Source organism: Tamandua tetradactyla, chromosome 16, assembly GCF_023851605.1.
Source record: "Tamandua tetradactyla isolate mTamTet1 chromosome 16, mTamTet1.pri, whole genome shotgun sequence".
NCBI lineage: Eukaryota > Metazoa > Chordata > Mammalia > Pilosa > Myrmecophagidae > Tamandua > Tamandua tetradactyla.
Genome location: NC_135342.1, coordinates 34,439,207 through 34,461,574, shown reverse-complemented (window position 1 = coordinate 34,461,574; position 22,368 = coordinate 34,439,207). Strand labels below are relative to the sequence as shown.

The window sequence follows — 22,368 nt, the reverse complement described above, 5'->3', positions numbered from 1 at the left end:
AGTCTTTCTCTTTCAGGATCTTATATATATCATACCATGGCCTTCTTGCCTCCATGGTGCTAGCTGAGTAGACGAAACTCAGTTTTATGTGTTTTTCTTTGTATTATTAGGTTTTTTTTTTTTCTTGCTGCTTTCAGGATTTTCTACTTCTCTTCAATATTTGACAGACTGATTAATATGTGTCGTGGGGAAGGCCTATTTGGATTTATTATATTTGGTGGTTGTTGGGCTCCTTTGACTTGTATATTTATGTCCTTCATAAGGGTTGGAAAGTTTTCTCCCATTATATCCTCAACTACTCTTCCTAGCCCTTCTGGGACACCAATGATTCTTATATTTGTGTGCTTCATTTTGTCTATCATTTCCCTGAGATCCAATTCAATTTTTTCCATCTTTTTTTTTTTTTGCCATTTACTGTTTAGAGAATTCGAAGTCAGTTATCCTGTCCTCTATATCACTTATTCTTTCTTCTGTCTCTTCAAATCTGGTGTTGTGTGCCTCTAGTATGTTTTTTATTTGGTCAACAGAGTCTTTAATCTCTGTGATATTCACTATTTTTCTATTTATTCTTTCAAATCCCTCTCTGTGCTCTTCTACTGTCTTCTTGATCTCCTTTATGTCATTTGTCATCCCACTTATTTTGATAAATATAGTTGTATGAACATCTTTGATTAGTTGTTCCAGTATCTGTGTCTCTTCTGATGTTTAAATTTGGTTGTTAGGCAGGACTATATCTGTCTGCATTGTGATATGATTAGTGATCTCTTGTTTTCATCGCATGAAAATATCTTGATTGATTTACTTCAGGAGTTGATTTCTTTCAGTAGTCTAGGGCCTTTTGTTTGCAGGATGGATGTACAGTAGGGAGCAGGGTACAGGGCGGAGCACAACAGTACAGTGATACATTTCAGGGCAGGTAGGGGTGCAGGCTGAGGATGTTACGCTGATGCTTGTGTATGTGGACACCCAGTGGCTATGGAAGATGCAGCTGTGTGGGTGCACCAGTCTGGGGGGCATAACCCTTGTGTGTGCTAGTCTAGGGCACTGGGCCCTTTGTGCACATGTGCAGAGCTGTGGCAGCAGGTCGGTACTATGCCTTCATTTGTTAGGGGCTGATGTGACCCAGCTGAGCAGGTTGACCCTTTCTCAGAGCTGGGAAGTGTGGCTGGGGGCCATGCGCATGTGCGGTTCTAGAACTGCTGTAAACTGAGTTTCCCAGAGCTGAAGGATGTGATTGAGGGCATGTGTGCATGCGCAGATGTAGGAGTGTCATAAACTGGAGTTCCCAGGGCTGAAGGATGCAACTAGGGACCCAAACGCATCCTACATGTGCAGGACTAGGAGTGCCATAAAGTGATGTGCAGAGCTCAGGAAGGGTTGGGGCGAGGCTGTGCAACACTATGGGTGGGGGCGGGGGGTGGCCTGGGTATGGGGGTTAGTGCCCATAGCCTTTATGCACTGGCAACAGCTTGCAGGGAACAGGCAGGGGGAGGTAGGGCTCGGGAGGGGTGCAGGAGAAGTGGGTGGGGCTGCGCTTGAGGTGGGGATGTACACGAGCTGAGGGCTGGCGGGACAGGGGCGCCTGGAGCGCAGGGAATGAGAGCGGGTGATGGAGTTCAGATGCATGAGGTGAATCGTGGTTCATGGTGCTGCACTGGTGAGGGTGGTGCATTCAAGGAATGTGGTCTGTGCCGCGTCCTCTTTTTCCTCCCCGGTTTGACACGGTTCCCTGGAAGGAAGGGCGGTGGCAAGGCCTTCAACGCCCCAAAAGAGGACGAGGCATAAAATGGTGTAATAGAAAAATACTGGGATTAACGACACTAATTGTGTGTTTCTTGTTGCTGGTTGTGCTCCAAGCATTATATCAAAACGAATCAGAAAGCAAAAGAATTGGAAAAAATGATACAAATTGTACAAATTGCAAAACCTTGTTAATAACTGTTTGGAAAAAATTAGGTTGGGACGCCCCCATTAAACAAGTCATGCTGCAGATACAGCAGGCAGAAGTGCTTTTAGAACAAGTCACAGAAAAGTACCCCATAGAAAGTAAACACTTACAATTAAAAAACCCTGCATTGAGCCATCCTGGAAATTTACTCCCCACCACGGCACCGGTCCATTGCTATAAAACAATAAAAAATCTAAGTAAACAATGTAACCTTTTAATCAAAACAAGCTAACCTTTAACCAGACTAAAATAGGTCTTGACATATTGCCTCACCTGTAGAATAATAGGAAAAAAAAGTCTAAACTCAGAAAACTGCAAACACAATGTCTGTAGTTTAAGCCAATATCTTGCTGCTATTAAAATCTTGTGTAAGTGTTCCTAAGAAAATCAAAACGTGTACTTTCGCTTTGCTTCCCTGAACCTGTAACTTTACCTAAAACGTAAGCCATGACACAACCATGATTCTGTGATACCTGTTTCCTTGCCAAGAATAAGGGTATAAAATCAGTTAAGCAAAAATAAATCTAAGCAACTCTTCTCAGAGGAAAATTCTCTAAGCTGTCTCTTGGTGTTCTTCTCGCGCCGACGACCCTCCACACCTTCAAGCCCGTTCCCTCTGCTGCGGCTGGACCGCGGCAGGTCTGGCTTATTTCCTAGTCCCTGGCTCCTGTCCGTGCACTCCTGCAGGTTCCAAGCCTCTGCGCCAGGCTCCAGCTTTCTGCTTCTCAGTTCCTCAGCCTCTGCAACCAGAGCTGCCCCATGTGGTGCAGAAGGCTCCCCCAGGCCAGTTGCACTCTTAAATCACCGTTCCGTTGCCCTCCCATCCCTTCTCTAATTTTTCCTTGAAGCAGGGCTGAACTTGATCTATTCAGCTATCTTCCTGGAAGTCTTCGGCTGCTGTAATTTTGATCAGGATTGTGCTGAAGCTGTAGATCACTTTGGGCAGTATTGACATCTTAACAATATTAAACCTTCCGATCTATGAACACTGGGTGTTTTAGTTTGGTAAAGCTGATGAAATGCAATATACCAGAAATGGGCTGGCAGTTCTGAGGCCATGAAAAATATCCAAATCAAGGTAATAATGAGATTATACCTTCTTTCTGAAGTAAGGCTGCTGGTGATCTGTCACATGGCCAGGCACAGTGTGGCTTCTGCTGGTCTTTCTCTTTTGGGTTTTGTTGCCTTCAGCTTCTGGCTTTTCTCTCAGCTTCTCGTCTTATCTTCTTTGTGTCCTTCTCTCTAAACTTCTCTGGTGCTCTTTTCTGCATTTTATCTTCTTGTAAAGGACTCCAGTAAGAGGATTAAGACCCACCCTGAATGAGGTGGGTCACATCTTGTGTTAGTTAGATTCAGTTGTCAACTTGGCCAGGTGAGCACCCCTAGTTTTGTTGCTGCGGCCATAAGCCAATGGTACATGAACCTCATCTGTTACTAATTACATCTGCAGTCAGCTAGGAGGCGTGTCTGCTGCAATGAGTGACCTTTGACTTAATTGGCTGCTGCTTAAATGAGAAAGCACAAGGTAGCACAGCCTAAGCAGCTCGGCATTCCTCATCTCAGCACTTGCAGCTCAGCCCAGGCCTTTGGAGATGCAGAAAGAAGTCACCCCGGGGAAAGTTGTTGGAACCCAGGGGCCTGGAGAGAAGACCAGCATGTAAGAAAGAACCTCAGTGGAAAGTTAGCTGCCTTTCCTCTGAAGAAATAACAAAATAAATCCCCTTTTATTAAAAGCCAATCCATCTCTGATGTGTTGCATTCCGGCAGCTAGCAAACTAGAAAACATCTCAATTGAAATAACCTGAAATCAAAAGTTCTCACCTACAATAGGTCTACACCCACAGGAATGGATTAAAAGAACATGATACTTTCCGGGTTATATAGAGTTTCAAACCACCACAGTGGGATGTCTTTCCATTTATTTAAGTCCTCTTTAATTTTTTTTCAGGAGCGTTTGTAGTTTTCAAAGTACAAGTGTTAAAATTTCTTATAGCAGTGTTTTGTAGCTTACTGTGTGGATATTTGAGAATTTCTATTAGTTTTGTGATTTGTTTTTTAAACCTTTTAAATATTTGAGCCACTGGGAATATATTTTGATTTAAGAAATGAGGTGAGTATTCTTGACCTTGCCAATCCTAGTTTCCTCATTTCTTCCTGTGTGTGTGTGTGTGTGGGACCCAGGCACATTCCAAGCAGAGCTGCAACTTCCAGACCAAGGCCGACTGTTATGATTGGAAGTCACCTCGGCCATCACAACACCCATTCCATTGACTTCCACAAAAATGTTCAACTGTGACACTCCCAAAAGAGAAGTCAAGACTCCAGACTCCCATGTTTGGGGGTCCCCCCAAGGTAAATAATTGCCTATTTACTAATATATTAAAGAAAAAACACTGTTAATGTCCAAGAATGTTATATTCAAAGCACGTGAATTCCTGCCTAAGTCACAGGGTTAAGTAGTTAAGCATCCCCCTACACGCATGCATACATCGCACACAGACACATGCACACGCACATCCACGCACACGTCCACTCCCACTACCTCCACCAACCGTGCAGGTGAAAGATAGGTGTGCGCGTGTGTGTGTGTCCCACAAGGTATTTCACACAGCCACAGTCGTCCACCCAACAGCCTCCGAGGAAAGGCCCTATGTGTGTGAAGGGTTGCAGGGGCCTGCCAGAGTTACAGTTCATGCCACAGTTCCCGTGAGGAAAGGCCCGTCAGTTTTCAAAGTTTGTTTTAACTTGGCTACTTAAAGGCAGAGTGACCTTCGGAGAGTCTCTTTGCCTTTTTCTTCCGTCCCTTTCATCTTTTAAAAAACTCATTTTAAATGTACAAGGCAATGCTTTTTAATAAATCTAAGAGCTGTGCAGCCATCACCACCATCTAGTTTTAGAACATTTCCATCACCCCGCTTAGCCTTTCTGAGCCGGGTTCCTCATGTGTAAATGAGGTGATATAAGCATATGACAAGCCACCCATAAATGTTATTTTTATTGTTACGCTTGTTGTTGCTGATGACAGAAGTTTAGATGAGTATCTTTTCCAAGACGCAGCTTGGCTACACAAGCAGAGGCACCGATCCCAGGGATGCGGTCTTAAGGAACCCACGTGCGCTGCCCACAGGAGCCGCGGAGCGTTTCTGCCCACCATCCCGCTGACGGCCTGCGATCAGGCAATCGGATCTCTTCCCCGTGCCCTGGCTGTGACAGGCTGCGCGGCTCGGGGTTGGATTGGTGACGCCTGAGCGCTGCGGACGCCTGCGCAGTAGTGAGGACCGTGCCTGTGCCGAGGGTCTGTGGGAGCTCTGTCGGCGTGGACCCGCGAGTGGCTGCGGCTGCTCGAGCTCGATCGGCCTCGCCATGGCGGAGGAGGAGCTGGAGGCGCTGAGGAAACAGAGGTTGGCGGAGCTGCAGGCGAAGCACGGGGTGAGTGCACCCGCCGATCCGGTCCTCTTCTGGGCACCGCCCTCGCCCTCGCTGGAGGGCGCGGCCCGAGGCGGAGGCTCTCGGTGCCCAGGTCGGTGCTTACCCACGAGCCGGGGACCCGTCTGCTGTCTCCGGGGTGGCAGGTCTCTGCCCGTTCCCTTGTCGTGTGGGGACTCGGGCGGCCAGGCTGTGGGCGCCGACCACGTGCGGCCCCCAGGCGGTTCCAGCGCAGGGCCTGTCCCCGGCAGGGGCAGGGGATCTGCTTGCCCAGGAGGTCTGCCTCTCCCGGGCCGGCGTTGAAATGCAGAATGCCCAGCTTCCGCGTCTCTCCCTGAGTCTAGTCTGCTTCACTTCTATTTCAGCCGACAGGCAAGCCGGATTGTTTTCTGGAGTTGTTGCTCCGACCCAAGTAGTCAACAAACATGTTTTGAGAGTCTGTTATGGGTCGCTGCGGAGGGTTCGGCGAGATTATACTAACATTTGCCCTCACGGTGTTAACAGTTCATAGGAGAAACCAGTTACTAGGCTCAGATCACATCAGTAAGATGCTGAAGTAGTCATGTATTAAGGGTGGCGGGGAACCGGTCTCGAAGGAAGTGCTATTTGAATCATCCTGATTCCCAATACGGAGGCATGTTTTATTTTCCAGAAATTATTCTTTCTCCGGAAAATATGATATCATATTGGTTGGTTGTGACATAAAACACTAATTTGGGGATGCCGCTCCCTGTTGGTTGGTTGTGTCCTAAAACATTAATTTTGGACTTCAGAAACTTACCAAAACATTGTCGTAAGTGCAGACTATTCCGTTAATATCTGTGATACCCACCTTTTAATTATACGGTAAACCATCCACCATATTAGGAGCCTGTTCTGTACTAGAAACAAAATGATTTTTTTTCCTGTGAAATTACATGATTAAAGATAAAGGTTTTTTCTTGCAGGATCCTAGTGATGCAGCACAACAGGAAGCAAAGAACAGGTATGGACTGGAGCTCTGAACTGTTTGAAGGTTGATTTCACCACATCATCTTTTTCCTTTATTTAGTTTAATAGGTGATGTGAATCTTTAAAGTTTCTCCTGGCACAGTGATTTTCTATAAATCATCATCATCAGATTATTAATTTGTTAAATAAATATGAATGGTGTTTCATAGCACATATTACATTGTATTGCAATTACTTGTAGAAGTTTGTCTCTCGTTATTTTATCCCAGCATGTAGCCAAGCATCTCACACATGGCACCTTGTTGAATGACTATCTGATTACCCCATCATGCTACCTTTTAACACATCCATTCAGCAGATATTTATTGAGCACCTGCTCTGGATCAGGCACTGTGCTGAATCTAGAGAAATAAAGGCAGAGAAGGACCCTGCCCTCATATGACTTACAGTAGTGGGAGAATACCAATATAAGCACTTGGGATAGTGCTAAGTACTATGAAGAAAATAAAACTACAGAGACTTCATTAATTCTGAGATGTACATTTTCTTCACATTTTAATATTTCTAAAACTGAGATGCATCTTATAATCCATCAGTCTTCTCAGTTTTTCCAGAGAGGATTTACTTTGGCTTCTGTCATCACTTGTAGACATTTCTAATCTGAGACCTCTTTAAATTATCTGCTTGAGGCTCCCCTTCCTTCCAGTTTAGTACTGTGAATTCAGACAAAAAACCTGTAAGACTAAAATTTATAGTCCAAATTCTCAGAGGAACTTTTTTCTTTTTTTTTCCTCCACTCAGGGCCTAGGTTGATGCATTCAAGCTTCTTTGCTGTACCTTTCTATATTTCTTGTTTTCCTTATTCTGGGAATGTTGCTCTTTGACACCCCACCTTTGGGTTGGGTGGGTGAGTATCTCCTATCAGATTACCTCATCTAGGATGTTCTTTCTTTCTTAGAGATACATGGAATTATACTGTATCTTACAGTCGATGGCATCTTAGATTCAGTGAAGTATACTAATAGTAGTTCATGGTAGGGTCGAAGTACTCAGGAAAGGTAAACAAATGGCCTAGAGAAGTGGTCTTGTTCCAGGAGCCCATGGGCCCCTCACATGGAGGTGGTACGGGGGCATGGCCTGTCCCAGGTTCTCCTCTAACTCAGCCAAAGCAACTCTGCTTTTGTCTGTTTTGTGCATTACATTCCTTGAAAGACTTCATTTAGGGGGAAAAGAATTCTGCTGCTTAAAAATGTTTGAAAACCACCGTTCTGCAAACATGAACTAGTCCCCCACTCCCATCTCAATATGTGCTAGTAGATGCCCTATAGAACTGAGATTTTGAAACATGAGATTTTGTTCTAGCCCTGCCACGATTATCTATGTCTCTAACATAGCTCTCCTGGGTCAAAGCTTCATCCCGAATTTCATGATTAATCTCTTGGTCCTTCTAATTGCTGGAAATCCCACTACAAATTTCTAGCACCTGGCACATGGTAGATACTTATTAAATGTTGATAATCATGGTTAGCTGAATTTTGAAGAAAGTTTTACCTACCAGCCTGGTAGCTTTGTACCTCTAATATAAAATTGGCTCTTTGTAGGCAAGATTGGACTCTTCTGTAATATAGTAGGTGTGCCATTTGCACACCTGTAATGTGGTCTGTCTATGCAGCAGACTTTTATCTTGAAAAACTTATATTAAATGAGTTGCTTTTTTGGTAATGTCCAATAAGGATGCTGACAGCTGAGTTTCTAATTTAATCTGCTTTGATCTGTTTTTGTTGTAGGGAAGCAGAAATGAGAAACAGTATCCTAGCCCAAGTTCTGGATCAGTCAGCCCGGGCCAGGTGTAAGCATCTTCCATTTCCATTGTTTCTAATTTAACAAATTAAATTGGCTTGAATTAATTGGATGGGGACATAATGCATGAAATTATTGCTATCTCTAGATTAAATATTTAACCTAATAACATTTGAAATATAGATTATTTGTAAGAAGTGTAAAGTTTATTAACCTAGAGAAATGTAATTAATCATTATTAAACATTCCAGTTCAGTTTTCTCTTACCGAAGAGACTCTAAGTGCACATTAGGTAAAATTTATAGGAACAGTTAACTCTTAAAGTGGGTCAACTAAAAATATTGGTGGTAGTTGAAAGGTTGATGGGGCTTAGGGACTTACTGTGTTCTCTGTTTTAATGTATCTTTGAAGTTTTTCATAATAAAGCCCCAAAAGAAAACCATGAATAAAAATAAATGAACCAATCAAAATGAACTGGTATCTTAAAATTATAACATGAAGCCCAGTTTGACTTTTAGAAGAGAGCATTAGATAAATCACCACCGTTAATTGCCTTTAGCAGAATGTTTTGGAATTTTAAGATAGATTATATTATCATTTGAGCTGCAAAGAGTGTTTCTGGGGCTATTTAACTCAGGGTTGGTGTTGTAAATACTGGTGGTTAATACTAAAGGTGTAACAGACTATTTGCATATGCATTGGGATTAGGAATTGCTTTCCAGAGAGCAGATGTATATTTGTAAAAGACAAACAAAAAGTCAAGGTGCTTAGACTCTAAGGGCCCAAGTTTAATCTTGGCTCTCCCATGACCTCCATGTGGCGAGATTGTCATGATGAAACTTTACTTTAAGAGGAGCAGAAAATACTGTATGCCCTACTGACCTCTGGTCATGAGACTTAAAATAACAGTGGATGTGAAGTGCTTTGGAAATGTTGGTGCATAGTTTCAAGATATAAATATAAGTGCATTTAGTTAACACCTTTTGTGTGTGTGTATATATATTTTTTTCTTTCAGTAAGTAATTTAGCACTTGTAAAGCCCGAGAAAACTAAAGCAGTAGAGAATTACCTTATACAGATGGCAAGATATGGACAACTAAGTGGGAAGGTAAGCTTGCTTTGAGGTAACTTTACCTATTATTAGCTACTTTATCAAAAGGACAGTCTCATCTCCATCTGATGACAGAATTCTTGTTGAATATTTCTATGAAATATTTTAAGGAGAGAATAGTTACACTTACCATAAATCATAAAAGATGAATAACTGCTCTACCATCCTCTGCTTCTCCTCTCCTGACACTGCCATGGAACTGGTTGATATCTGTGTGACCCAGTGATTTTTAGGGTTACCGAACTGAAATTGCTTTTGTGCTGGAAACAAGGTTTGCTCATTTAAAATACTGCAAAGTGTAGAAGTTGGGCTTGTTTTACAAATGAGGAAATAGTAAACTTCCTTCGTTATTATGTGTGCTGCTAGATTGACCTGATGGGCATATCCTGGCAAGCCTAACCTTCCTTTTAAGATTCAGAGCCCCACCTACACTGGGAAGCCCTCTGCTGCTGTCATAGCCTGTGGGGTTCAGTCTATTCTTCCTCTTTTCCCTGAGAACCACCGACTGATGTTTTTATGAGTCTGGCTTAAGTTTGGCATTTAAGCTTCTTAAGGACAGATGCATTGTATCTCTGTCCCTCACACTGTACCTGGTACAGTTGATTTTAATTGTGGACTAGTGGTGATAAAGTTTTTTAAATGTCTAACTTTGAATTTTTCTGAGAGCTTGTTGATGAATACTTTTCTCCCCTCCTTCTCAAGTGAGGAATGGCAGAGCAAATTTTATTTGGAACCAGTAGCTATATCCAGTAGTTTTAACCCCGTGTTCCATCACTCCTTTTCTCTTGACCTCTTCCCCCACACTCCAAGAAGACTGTAAAATTATTAAATCAACTGAGATAAATTATTTGTTTAAAAAGGTACTGTTTTTCTATCTGGCTATCCCAGGTATCAGAACAAGGTTTAATAGAAATCCTTGAAAAAGTAAGCCAACAGACAGAAAAGAAAACAACAGTTAAAGTAAGTTTCCCAAAATGTACATGGCTTGTATAAAAAAATTGATATTTTAAATGTTAAGTATTGAATATGTATCTGTCATATCAAAACATGTCCTAGCCCATAGTTCTCATTTTGTAACACATAGAAGTTTGGGAAGACAGGCTGAATATATTGCAGGAGTCTAAACATAGAAATTATTCCCATCTCTCATCCCCTTAGGTCACTAAGTTGTTTTAAAGACATTCAAAAATGTCTTGCTAAAGTAGGTAGACAGTGTATTTCTCAGAAAATCAGAGGTGTGCTTTATTAAACATGTTATGACATTCTTTTAATTTCCTCCCCAGTTCAACAGAAGAAAAGTAATGGACTCTGATGAAGATGATGATTATTGAATTAAAAATGTTTAGAGACTGGAACTTACTGGTACCATTCTAGGACAGATAATGCTTTGAAGAAGATCTGATTACATGTTTGCTTTGTTTATTGTGTATATGCCTTTAAAAAAATAAACTCATTTTGCAAAATTAAACAATTCGGGCAGAGTTGCTTTAGTGCCATAATTGAATGACATGAGGTGCATTTTGCATTTTTCCCTTCCTAATAAAAACTTTTAAACATGTAGAAGCAGGAATATATATATCTTTCCAGTTGTGAAATTAGTGGTAGGTAGGGAAAATGGCCTTGGCAGAAACAGAAGCTTCTAAAGTACTCATCAGTAAAAAGAAAGTTAACGGTAACATTTTGGGAATTAAAAGCCATGCATTTAAGCTGAATAGACTCTAATATATGGGTACATCTAATATTTCCAAGACAGGATGTAAAAGCAAGAGCTGTTTCTCTTCCTGCACACTGAATCCTGCCATTTAATGTTTAAAAAAAGAAAAATATCTGCATTTGGCTTTATTTTTCAAGGCACTGAAATTAAATTAACAACACCCCCAGGCAAAACAGCCTAACTAGACTGATACTTCCATTGAAAAAAATTAACAAGATAACTAGCACATACTGGTAATAATACTCCCACAAAATAAACATATGTATAAGAGAAATGACTTCTAATATTAAAATCCAATTGAGACAGTTCAGCAGTTAAACATCTGGTGTAAATGTTCTGCGTTCTTCGCTAAAGTTGCAGGTAACAAAGCAAAATGTCATCTCCTATTGTGCTGACTTCTGTTAGGTTTTGAAAAGCTAACTTTGCTCATGAATTTAAATCATAAACAACTGTCAACGGAGCTGTTTGGGTGTAACCTTCTAAATTCTTAGTCCTGCAGACCTAGCCCATAAAGAAGTGCACATCACTAATCAGACGAATAGGATTAGTAGCAGACTAGTGATGGAAAATGTCATTTACAATCCTCCCAGTCTCTGCTTTAACCAGTATACTGCTGACAGTTGTTTATATTTGAGATCTGAAGTTGGTAAATACAACCAACAAAGAAAATATTAGAAATAAATGTCTGATACTTCTGAATAAAGAAATGAATAGAACCATTAAGAACATCAGAATTTTTTTTTAAAGGAACAGAACTATAAATAGCCAGTGGTAAAATTTGGTCAGGGATTTGGCTGTGTGTGTTTGTGTTGTTAATTTTAGCTTTAGGCATCATTTACATGAAAATGCTGGAGGAAACCTTCACAATTCTGAAGGGTACATGCTTTATCTCGAATAGTAACCCCTACCCTAATGGCATTACTGATGTGAATTTGTTTAAATATTGTTAAATTCCTGGCTTTCAAAAACACTTAAATGGTTTTGTATACAAGTGGAGAGGTCTTGAAAGCAGTAAGGAGGTACAGTACTATTCTATCTGGGCAGTGGGGAGAAAAAACAAGTGTTTTTAAAAATAATTGAAGTAGAGATGGCGTGTGCAGTTGGGAATGCAAAGCGGACAGATTTGATTCAGCCCAGTTCCAGGCTGGGCTGTGGAGCAGGTAAAGCAGTTCAAAGAGACGGGCAGTAGGGCCCTGAGGGCAGGTAATTCTGACGATGCATTCTAGTCCTACTTTGAAGCAATCAGATCCCAGAACCAGGTACACTACAGCAAGCCTGTGCCAAGAAAGGAGACTATCAGAAGGCTTATGAGGATGGGTGTAAAACTGTTGACTTAAAGCTTGACTGGGGCAAAGGCTATTCGTGAAAAGCAGCAGCTCTTGAGTTTTTAAACCAGTTTGAAGAAGCCAGACGATCCTTTGAGGAGGTTTTAAAATTCGAAGCAAATAACCCTCAGCTTAAAGAGGATTTACAGAATATGGAGGCTGATTGGAGGAGAGGAAATTCCTAACCCCTTTCAATATGCCTAATCTATCAGAAGCTGGAGAGTGACCCCAGGACAAGGACACTGCTCAGTAATCCGGCCTACTGGGACCTGATAGAACAACTGTGAAATAAGCCATCTGGCACGAAACTACAAGATCCCTGGATCACGACCACTCTCAATGGCCTCCTTGGAGTTGATCTGGGTAGTGTGGGTGAGGAAGAAGAGGTTGCCATGCCTCTGCTGCCACCTCCACCAAAAAAGGAGACCAAACCAGAGCCAATGGAAGAAGACCTTCCAGGGAATAAGAAGCAAGCACTGAAAGAGAGTTGGGGAATGATACCCACAAGAAGAGAGACTTTGACACATCCTTGGAGTGTTATGACAGAGCCAAGGATCTGGACCCCACCAATATGACTTATACTACCAATCAAGCAGTGATGTTCTTTGAAAAGGGCAACAATAATAAATGCTGGGAACTGTGTGAGAAGGCCATTGAAGTTGGGTGAGAAAAACAAGATGACTCGACAGATTGCCAAAGCTTACACCCAAATTGGCAACACCTACTTCAAAGAAGAAAAGTATAAAGATGCCATCCATTTCTTTGGCAAATCTTTGGCAGAGCACCAGACCCCAGATGTGCTCCAGAAATGCCAGCAGGCAGAGAAAATCCTAAAGGAGCAGGAGCGGTTGGCCTACATTAACCCTGACCTGGCTTTGGAGGAGAAAAACAAAGGCAATGAATGTTTTCAGAAAGGGGATTATCCCCAGGCCATGAAGCATTATACAGAAGCCATCAAACATAACCCTGGAGACACCAAATTACACAGCCATTGAGCTGCCTGGTACAGCAAACTGAGTTTCAGCTAGTATTCAAGGACCATGAGGAGTGTATCCAGCTAGAGCCCACCTTCATCAAGGGTTATTTATACATGGAAAGTAGCTACCCTGGAAGCAATGGAGGACTACACAGAAGCCATGGATGTCTACCAGAAGGCACTAGAACTGGACTCCAACTGTAAGGAGGCTGCAGATGGTTACCAACACTGGGTAATGGCCCAGTATAACCGACATGTAGCCCTGAGGATGTGAAGCGTTGTGCCATGGCCGACCCTGAGGTGCAGCAGATGAGTGACCCGGCCAGGTAGCTCATCCTGAAGCAGATGCAGAAGTTCCCCCACGCACTCAGGGAGCACTTAAAGAATCCTGTATTAGCTCAGCAGATACAGAAGCTGATGGATCTGATGGATGTGGGTCTGATGGCAATCTGGTGGTGACCTGTTCCTTTCCCTTCTCTTCACCCTCATGTGGACAGAGGTGCTAGGGACCTCTGCAAATGGCACGGAGCAGAAGGGAGACAAGGGGGAGAAAAAGAACAACTTATCTCATATATTTACACATACCTGTGTGGAAGATACAGAGGCTTGTGCTCAGGTTGCTCAGCAGCCACTGCCTCCTGGCCCTCCCAGCACAAGCATGGTCTCCTCGCTGCTGCCCTCGGTTCCATGCCTCCTTCCCCTTTCCCCTCAATTGGTGTCTTGGCTGCTTCCCATAGTTGGTTATTTTTTATTTGGGGCACTGGGCATGTATGGAGAGGGGAGGGTGTTCTTCCCAACCTCCAGTCCCAGCTGTCTTCACATTGTTAACTCCACATCCCCTCCTCCAATAAAACAGGCCAGTCGGGCATGGTTATATGTTTAAAAAAGTAAAATATAAAATAATCAAGGTAGTCACTTAAGATGGCTCACACTATTGACTACTAAAATAGCTCAAAAAGAGGAAACTTTTGTCCTAACATTGACAGTTCGATTCACAACATTAGTATCTACAGATGATGGTGGCCAATTAGACACTACCAACAACCTGGCCTTGACCCTGGCTCAGAGGTCTTGGAGCCTGCTTCCTCATGTGACACTGTACTTGTCAGGGTGATAGTTATAATTAAATGTCTGGGTATACACAGAAGTGTTTCTGAAATTACATTTTTACCACCCCCAAAATGAGGTGCATCAAATATATGTATTTGTAGCTTGAAAATGGCTATACTGAAAAAATATAGGATACAGTTTCCTAATTCAGGCAGGATAGAACCACACCATCTTTTCAATAAGGGTTTGTCTGAAAGTGGGGAAAGTAGGAAAAATAAATCAGAACAAAGAAATTAGCAAAAGCAACAATGCTCATTTCCTGTTTGGACTAGGAAGCTGTCTTATGTTCATTTTTGTCTTGATTTTAAAAGAAATCAAAATATTTTTGTAAGCTACTGGATAAGTTGGCCTTAGACAGGTACCAACAGGAAACACTTTTGTACATGTAAACATGTTTATAGCAGAAAGACTGAGAAAGGGGTATATCTCGTAAAACATAAACTAAAAACGTATACCATGACACACTCAAGAATCATAAAGTTTACTGTTTCTTTTCCATCATTTGGCACATATCCAAGGAACATTAGAAAATTAGAAATCATAAATTACTTTGTAGAAAAATAATCAGCCCCTCCCTTCTATACAATCACAAGTATTTCCAAGAACATGCACAAAACCTTTTTCCTATTACAAAGTTATTTGAAAATGTACTCAGGAAAAACCCATGTTTGTTGCTCTAGACCAATTAATAACATAAAAAAATAACAGTATAATCTATAGAAATTTATAAAAAGGAATAAATGGTGATAAATTCTAACTTAAACTAACTTTAACCTGGTTTGTGCTGTTATTTTCGAATTTGAATCAAAATACTAAGAAAAGATGTGCCAAATCTACCCTCTAGTTCAGTAACCATCCTTAAGGGGTGATAACTAAGGGAGGTTCTTAATGGAAAGGGATATTTCAAGTACACTACACTATGTTCCAACAAAATATCTATGTTCTTGGAAAAAAAAAATTATACCGAACTTTTCTCATATAAATGGTGTAAGACTCGTCTGTTTCACCAAAATGAACATCTAAATAACATTTAGGCATCTTTGGGTTCCTGTGTTGCTTTGCGAAGGAACAGTTTTCCAGGATCTAAGATGACTTTTCTACCTGGCCTCCACCGTCCTGTGAAATTTAGGGCTGCTTCTCTTCAGCTTATCCCAGACGGATGAATTCTTGTAGCCTGCAGTTTCCTAATTTATACACTCAAAGATATTTAGCACCTTTTGGTAGGAGGAGGTCAGAATTTGGTGATGAAATCTTTTGCTGTAACCAAGGAACCCTGAAATTTAAATATGTACCTCAGACTTAAGGATCTGGATACTTAGAAATTTTGGCATTCCTTTTCAAGTACATTCAATAGCTTTGAAGAGGAAAGGGGTGATAATTTTTTTGTTAACACTCTTTGCCTCAGCCACTGTCTTAACAGAAAAACTTTCAGGAACTTTCTGCTGAAGATGTACTCTCTGAAGCCAGTTATTTGAAGGTACACTTAGTTCTAAGCCATATTCATGCTTGGCATCTTCTTGTTGAGTGATCACTTTTTGGCAGCAAATCAAACAATTCCTTATTACTGTTAAGACTGGGGAATATCTGACTCTTGGGGAGTGGTTAGGTTGCCAGCAGTCTCTGGGCTCCTGGCTCCAACTGCCTCGCTGACTGTGTGTCTGCGGAGCAATCGCCTGTTCCTAGGAGCAGTTTGCTTCAGTGCAGGCCTTTCGGACGGATCACTGCTTCCTTGGTCTCCAGTCTGAGATCTGCTCTGGTCTGTTAGATTATTTTGCTTTACTGTGCTTCTCTGCCTGTCTGGCTAAAGAAAAGGTACAGTTCAAACAGTTCATGTTTACACAGTGCTGTAAACCAACCACCACAACAATAAGTACCTTTGAGTATTCAGTATGTGTCAGGCAGTGTGCTGAGTACTTTTCAGGTATAATTTCAATTATTACATCTCTAAATGCTTTGCATGTCTTCACACTGAATCTTTATAATTCTAAGAAATATGTACAACTTATTTTTTACAGCTGAGGAAACAGAATCAGCAAATTAAGCAATCTGCCTAAAGTCCCACATAGCTACAAGGAAGAAGAGCTAGCGCTTGATTGAACCCAGGCAGATTTCACAGTTTGTGGCTTTCTACTAAGCAGCAGGTCTATCAGCAAAGTCATGGGAAAAGGTTAAGTATGAAATAAAAAATTAATAAAAATCACTTTAATTCTCTAAAACAAAGATTCAGAACTTCTGTGTATTACAAGCCTATGCCACACATGCTATAAATTCGATTTCTCATAGTCAGTTATCCTATATTGGCAAGCTGCAAGAAGAGTCAAGCATCCGAGATGAACAGCCTTATAGTACCATAGTTTTTCAAGTAGGCTTCTTATAATTGAGCAATTAAATAGTACTGTAACAGGAAGATGGCCACATTCAGAATTGCTGATATGAGCAAATTTATTCCCTATTTGGAGAAGTTTTTTATCCATCTGTATGCAAACTGTGGCTTCCCTCCTACGTTACTGATTAAAACATTAGTAAATTTGCTTAGATGGCAACGTCTGAGATATTTCATCTAATACATAAAAGAAACTGCAGCTACCCTGTATATAACCATTTTCTACTTTTCCCTCACTTACTTTTTTCAGCTCATAAATGTACTTTTAAATAGCAATAAGTGAAGTCCGTACTTTTGACTGTACCACTACAGAAGACTAGTTTTAATTGTTAACTCTTAACAGAGGGAACAATGAAATGTAGACTATCATAGAGAAATGTTTATGCACAATGTAGTTAAAAAAAAAAAAAAGGTAAGTTTTAAAAGATGATTATAAGCTGGTGTTTAGTACCTCACCTGATGCAAAGAGTCTTCAGTAAAATTAGGGACACTTCTATCTCTTGCCATAATCTCCCTTGAAGTCCTTCCCCTGAAACCCAAAATGAACAGTTGGGATAGTGGTATGAAGTGGCGCTGGCTGGTCACAAGGTGGCAGCATTTGAAGACCATGCAGATATGTCTAGACCGGCTTGAAGCTGCACATATCTTGCTTCAGTGCTATATCAACTCTAAGGTCAAAAGCACAGAAATCAACTCGCATTTTATACTCACTTAAACTGACCAACTGAGTGGACAAAGTAAAACTGTCGTGAAAAAGGTTCATCCGGTAGATCATACACTTTTGAGTTCCCTGTAGATAAAAAGATGAACGTCTGAATACTTCAGATATAGTTAATATATTTGTAAAAAATTATAGCACAGATGCAATCTTTCAATTTTCTTAGTTTCAAAGTTTAGCACTTAATTTACTTAGAGAAATACATCAGCAGATGCCTACTCATTACTGGGTGAATCCCCACAAGACACATAGATAAATCCTTAATATACTATGCCTTTCTTCAGCCACAAGCAATCATAAGACAGTCATAGGATTATCCATATAAGTGAGTGGGTTTTTTCACATTATTGCATCACACACCCATCGTGTAACTTAAAAAAAAAGTAGAACAAGGACTTCTCCAAAACTAGAGAAACTTTTTTAAGAGAAGAAAAGACTTCATACTTACCTCTGGATGGCAACTGCTGCTCTAATTATCATCAACCCCTACACATTTACAAATATTTTTTAAAAGTCTTTAAAGGCAACATTTACCTCAGATGTAAAAAAAAAAAAAGCCCAGAATACCCGGTTTTGGAAATAAGAGGCATAAAGAAACTGCCAGAAATTGTCCCTCCCACTTAGGTCAGTAAGTAGAGGCCCAAACCTTCAAAGTAATGCTGAGAGTTTATTTCCTCAGGAAGTATCATTACAATCTATGAGAAAACTACGACCAGAAAAACCTTCACCAAACTCTTGTTTGATGAATTCACATGTTACTCCACACCAGCCACAATTATAATTACATCTTGCATTTACAATTAAATGAAAACCAATTACTCATTAATTTCCAAATAAACCCAAGTTGAGAATTATAGTTCTTACATTTTTTCATGATCTTAACAGTAACGTACTCGGATTGGTCTGTTTCACCAGCATCATCTAATGTGGCAACACAACTCGGTAGGACCTGTAGTAGTTCCATTATTTTTGAATTCTACAATTTGAAAGGGAAAAGATAATGACTACATGTTTTTATTCTTTCTTAGCAAGCAATTGTTTATTTCAATCTATACATCAATATACATTGGTGTGGATGGGCAGGAGAGGCCATGAAGCCGAGTGGTAAAGAGGAGTCCTGTTATTAACTGCTCTGTGCGCTGGGATTGAGACAATATAGGGCCTGTTACCAAGGTTATCGTAAGGAATGGACATATTAAAACAAATAAAACACAACAGGGCCTGGCACATGGTAAGTCCTCAATAAAAACATTCATCAGCATTGTCATTTGACAAAGTACTAAACTGCAAGTTTAAAATATTTCAATTCTGTTAAGAAATATCACTGAAAATTGAAAATTAATATAATAAGCCTACATGAGTAGGTTGGATTTATGTAACCACAACATATCAAATGTGTCATTCTAACCCGTATCTGTCCCAAGTAGAAAACTAGCTAAAAACAGGAGCAGAAAAGAGCTACTTTCTTCACAGAAAACATCCACAGCACTACAGCGTGATAAATTAGTAATCGCGATTCTCCTTACAGAACTCAAGAAGTATTAAATCCACAAACTAAACAAATGCTCTCCCTTGTGCCGCCGAAGCATCGGATATATTCACACTAGAGGGATGGGTAAAACCAAAACAATGTCCTAACTTGCTAATTTCCCTGAGACTGAACTTGCACAACTTGTCTGGGGTGTGTAAGGGGTGTCAGGCAGGGGTGCGTCCACTCAGCCTTTGAAAGCTGCCCCAAGATAACAAGTCCTGGTGCCCCGAGCAGGCCAACTCTGAGCTGGGGACAAGACCAGGCTTCCGGCACACCCTGCCAACTCAGCCATGCACAGCGACTCAGATCTCTAGCTGTTGCTACTTCAGAACCAATTTAAGCACAAGGAATCAAAGGGAGCTGAGGAAGCCTTCACCACTCACCTGTTCTGCACAGTCTATAGCTCTGCACTGCCTCTTGTTCAAGATGTGAACTGATGCCCCATGAAGCAGAAGCAGCTCTACCACAAAGACGTGCTTCTCTATCACAGCCTCATGCAGCGCCGTGTTGCCCTTATTGTTGGAAACGTTAATGGAGGCTCCATGCTAGGAAGAAACACTGCAGTCAAAAGGAATCCTCAATAATGCTAATGGCAGAATCTAGCTGATGGGGAGAGAGGTATTCACTATAAACTTCCTTCACCTTTCTTACGTCTGAAAATCTTCTAAATAAAGTGTTAGGGGTAAAAGTAATATCAAGAAAAATCTCGTATACAAAGACTTCATTGCAGCATTTATCATGGTGGCAGAAAAAAAAAATGGAAGTTATAAAAACGTACAGAGCCAAAATGGTTAAAAATTAAACTATGATACATCCATAGTTATGTGACCACTAAAATTCAAAGTTTTAATAAACAATTTTGCATGTTAAATGAAAAAAAAGAATACTGATCTAACCTGTACTCATTTTTTAAAAGTCCACCAAAATGAGATGTCTTTGGGTAGGAGGGTTAATAAAGGTAAGCCATTTTTTTTCCCCTGCTTCCTTAAATTATCCATTCTACAATTAACCTTCAAGGGAAAAACGAGAGTAGCAGCGACCTTAGAACACTCAGCTTACACTTCAGGTGACAATTCAACTTACCCATTCATAGTAAATGACATAAGAGTCAAACCTTCATCAAAAGTAGCATCTAATGCTGTCACCCTGCATCCCTGAAGCAGCACAGACCCTGAGACCCCACTTCCCACAATAGGATCGTGGGTGGAAGTGCAAAGCAAAGCTCCTCTCCCCAGAGAACAGAGCTGGGAGCCTGCTAGCAGCAAGGCTGAGGCCTACTCTCGGCTGGCATCAGGACCCCAGGATCAGGGCGCAGAAGATCCTGCGCTCCACTCAGGCAGCGCCTGCGCTCTGAGGGGCCCTTACCTGGAGCAGCAGAGCAGCGACTTCATGATGGCCAGCAGCACAGGCGTAAATGAGGGGAGTATTCCCACTTAGATCCTTCTGATTGGGTTTTGCATTAGAATGTAACAGATGCTTCACCACCTAGCACAGAGAAAGAAAATTTGCAAACTTATTTAAAACGTGCAGTGAGAAAGATCCTCTAACTTGATATTCTTTTTTTAAAAAGTGCCTCTCATTTTCTTTAAAAAGTTTTTCAGAAACACATCCTACCCTCAGGAGAAAAGAGACCCGACTCAAGGGCAGGTAACACTTGCTGAGGGCCTACTGTATGCCCTCCATAGGCTAAGCACTTGATTTTCCATCTGATCTTTCTGTCTACCTTTTGCAGAGTTGAAATTATTACTCCAGTTTTACAGATTAGGAAAATGATGATTGAAGCACTATGCTGGGCGCCATAGTGCTATGAACCTGAAATATGGTCCCTGTCTTTAAAAAGCTTGAGGCGAAATTGAAAAACAAAAATGAAAAATAAAAGTAATTTTCAAAAAATAAAACAGGACTTTAAAAGAAGTCAATCAGTCCACAGGTCACCCCCTTGGACCTCTTCAATATGGTAGAACTAAGCTGGCACAGGCAAGGGCTGTGGGAGTGACCTCTTGATGACCAGCACCCCAACACTTGGGATAGCTCTGGCTGGGGTCATCCAGAACGCCAGCCTTTGTGCCACCTAGACTGGTGGGAGCAAGGGAAGCACCCAAGGGAGTCCCACCAAGTTCTGTGTGTCTGGGCCGAGTGGTCCTGCCAAGCACAGGTGAGTGTGGTGGGAAGTAAATGGGCCAGTTCTCCAAGCTAGCCATGAAACCCATGTACCCTGCAGCACTCCTATCAACTGAGATTTTAACCAAAATCAAGCACCCTGCTACACTCTACCTAGGAGACAGAACCTGTACCTGAAAGTGGCCCTTCTGGCAGGCGAGGTGGAGTGGGACAGCTTGGTTTGCATTCCTGGCCCCTGCGCTGGCCCCGTGCTTCAACAAGAGGCAGACGAGGTCAGCCCGACCATGCAGGGCAGCAACATGCAGTGGGGAGGAGCCATCCTGGCTGGTCACGTGCACGCCAAGCCCACTGGCAGGGATCTTCGCCAGCCTCTAGTAAACACAGAAGATGGTGACAGACGTCACAGATGGTGACACTGTTTAAGCCAATTGCAATCAAAGCCATCTGACCCCCAAACCCTGGGCACAATTTGGGATCACAATGAGATCCAGAATGAGAATGCTCACAAGTGTATCCCTACAACTTTAAAAAGGTATGATGTAGCAAAAGATAGACTACCTTGTCCAACATTTAGTATTCCATTTGTGATAAAGCAAGCCACTAAATTGATCCTATTATGCCAACTACGTCTGTTCAATAAATGGTGCTGGAAAAGTGGATACGTATGTATTTTTAAAATGGCACATCAACCCTTATCTCAACACTAAACACATTAATCGAAATGCACCACAGACCTAAATGTAAAAGCTACACCCATAAAACTTCTTGTAAGAAATATAGGAGAAAATCTTTGCAACACTGGGGTAAGCAAAAGTGTCTTAGAAAAGACACAAAACCCGCAAACTATAATGGTAAAAACTGATTAACTGGACTTCATAAATTTAAAATGTTTGCTCTTTGACAAACTGTTAAGAAAATAGAAAAAGAAGCCACAAAATAAGAGAAAATATTTGCAATACGTGTGTCTGACAAAGGGCTTGTACTTAGAATGTAAAAACAAAATTTTTACAACTCAGTAATAAGACAGTCCAATTTGAAAATACTTTTCACAAAAGGACAGGTGGATGGTCCATAAGCACGTAAAAAGATGCTTAACATCATTAGTTATCAGAGAAATGTCAATCAAAACCACGAATGACAAACCAAAGGGAGGTGCTAGGGTTTGGGGAAGGGGATGAGTACAAAAGGGTGGGCAGGAAATTTTGGGGTGATGGAGATATTTTCTGTCTTGACTGTGGTACTGGTTACATGACA

General features: G+C 41.3%; 2 protein-coding genes and 1 pseudogene across 6 annotated transcripts in view; 2 read left to right on the top strand and 1 right to left on the bottom strand.

Annotated features, from left to right (window-relative positions):
• Positions 1 to 5,192: 5,192 nt before the first annotated feature.
• PDCD5 (programmed cell death 5) lies at positions 5,193 to 10,707 on the top strand. Of its 2 annotated transcripts, XM_077132270.1 has the most exons (6): positions 5,193 to 5,377; positions 6,322 to 6,359; positions 8,113 to 8,174; positions 9,142 to 9,233; positions 10,125 to 10,196; positions 10,520 to 10,707. In XM_077132270.1, the coding sequence occupies exons 1-6, from the start codon at positions 5,312 to 5,314 to the stop codon at positions 10,565 to 10,567; spliced, it is 378 nt and encodes a 125-aa protein (XP_076988385.1). In that variant the 5' UTR covers positions 5,193 to 5,311; the 3' UTR covers positions 10,568 to 10,707. The 2 variants fall into 2 exon arrangements, with proteins under 2 accessions (XP_076988385.1, XP_076988386.1); XM_077132271.1 differs by lacking the exon at positions 10,125 to 10,196.
• Positions 10,708 to 10,850: 143 nt separating this feature from the next.
• LOC143658417 (stress-induced-phosphoprotein 1 pseudogene) lies at positions 10,851 to 14,194 on the top strand (annotated as a pseudogene).
• A 632-nt stretch (positions 14,195 to 14,826) lies between these two features.
• ANKRD27 (ankyrin repeat domain 27) overlaps positions 14,827 to 22,368 on the bottom strand; it is a 68,521-nt gene continuing 60,979 nt past the window's right edge. For 2 of the 4 annotated variants that reach the window (XM_077132267.1, XM_077132268.1), the window contains 7 exons: positions 21,288 to 21,485; positions 20,359 to 20,478; positions 19,377 to 19,538; positions 18,327 to 18,438; positions 17,456 to 17,534; positions 17,201 to 17,273; positions 14,827 to 16,162 (listed from right to left, as the gene is read on the bottom strand). In XM_077132267.1, coding sequence (XP_076988382.1) covers positions 15,929 to 16,162; positions 17,201 to 17,273; positions 17,456 to 17,534; positions 18,327 to 18,438; positions 19,377 to 19,538; positions 20,359 to 20,478; positions 21,288 to 21,485 — 978 coding nt within the window. In that variant the 3' untranslated portion in view covers positions 14,827 to 15,928. Of the gene's footprint in view, positions 16,163 to 17,200; positions 17,274 to 17,455; positions 17,535 to 18,326; positions 18,439 to 19,376; positions 19,539 to 20,358; positions 20,479 to 21,287; positions 21,486 to 22,368 lie in introns of those variants that run through there. The other 2 variants (XM_077132269.1, XR_013163510.1) reach the window with 2 other exon arrangements.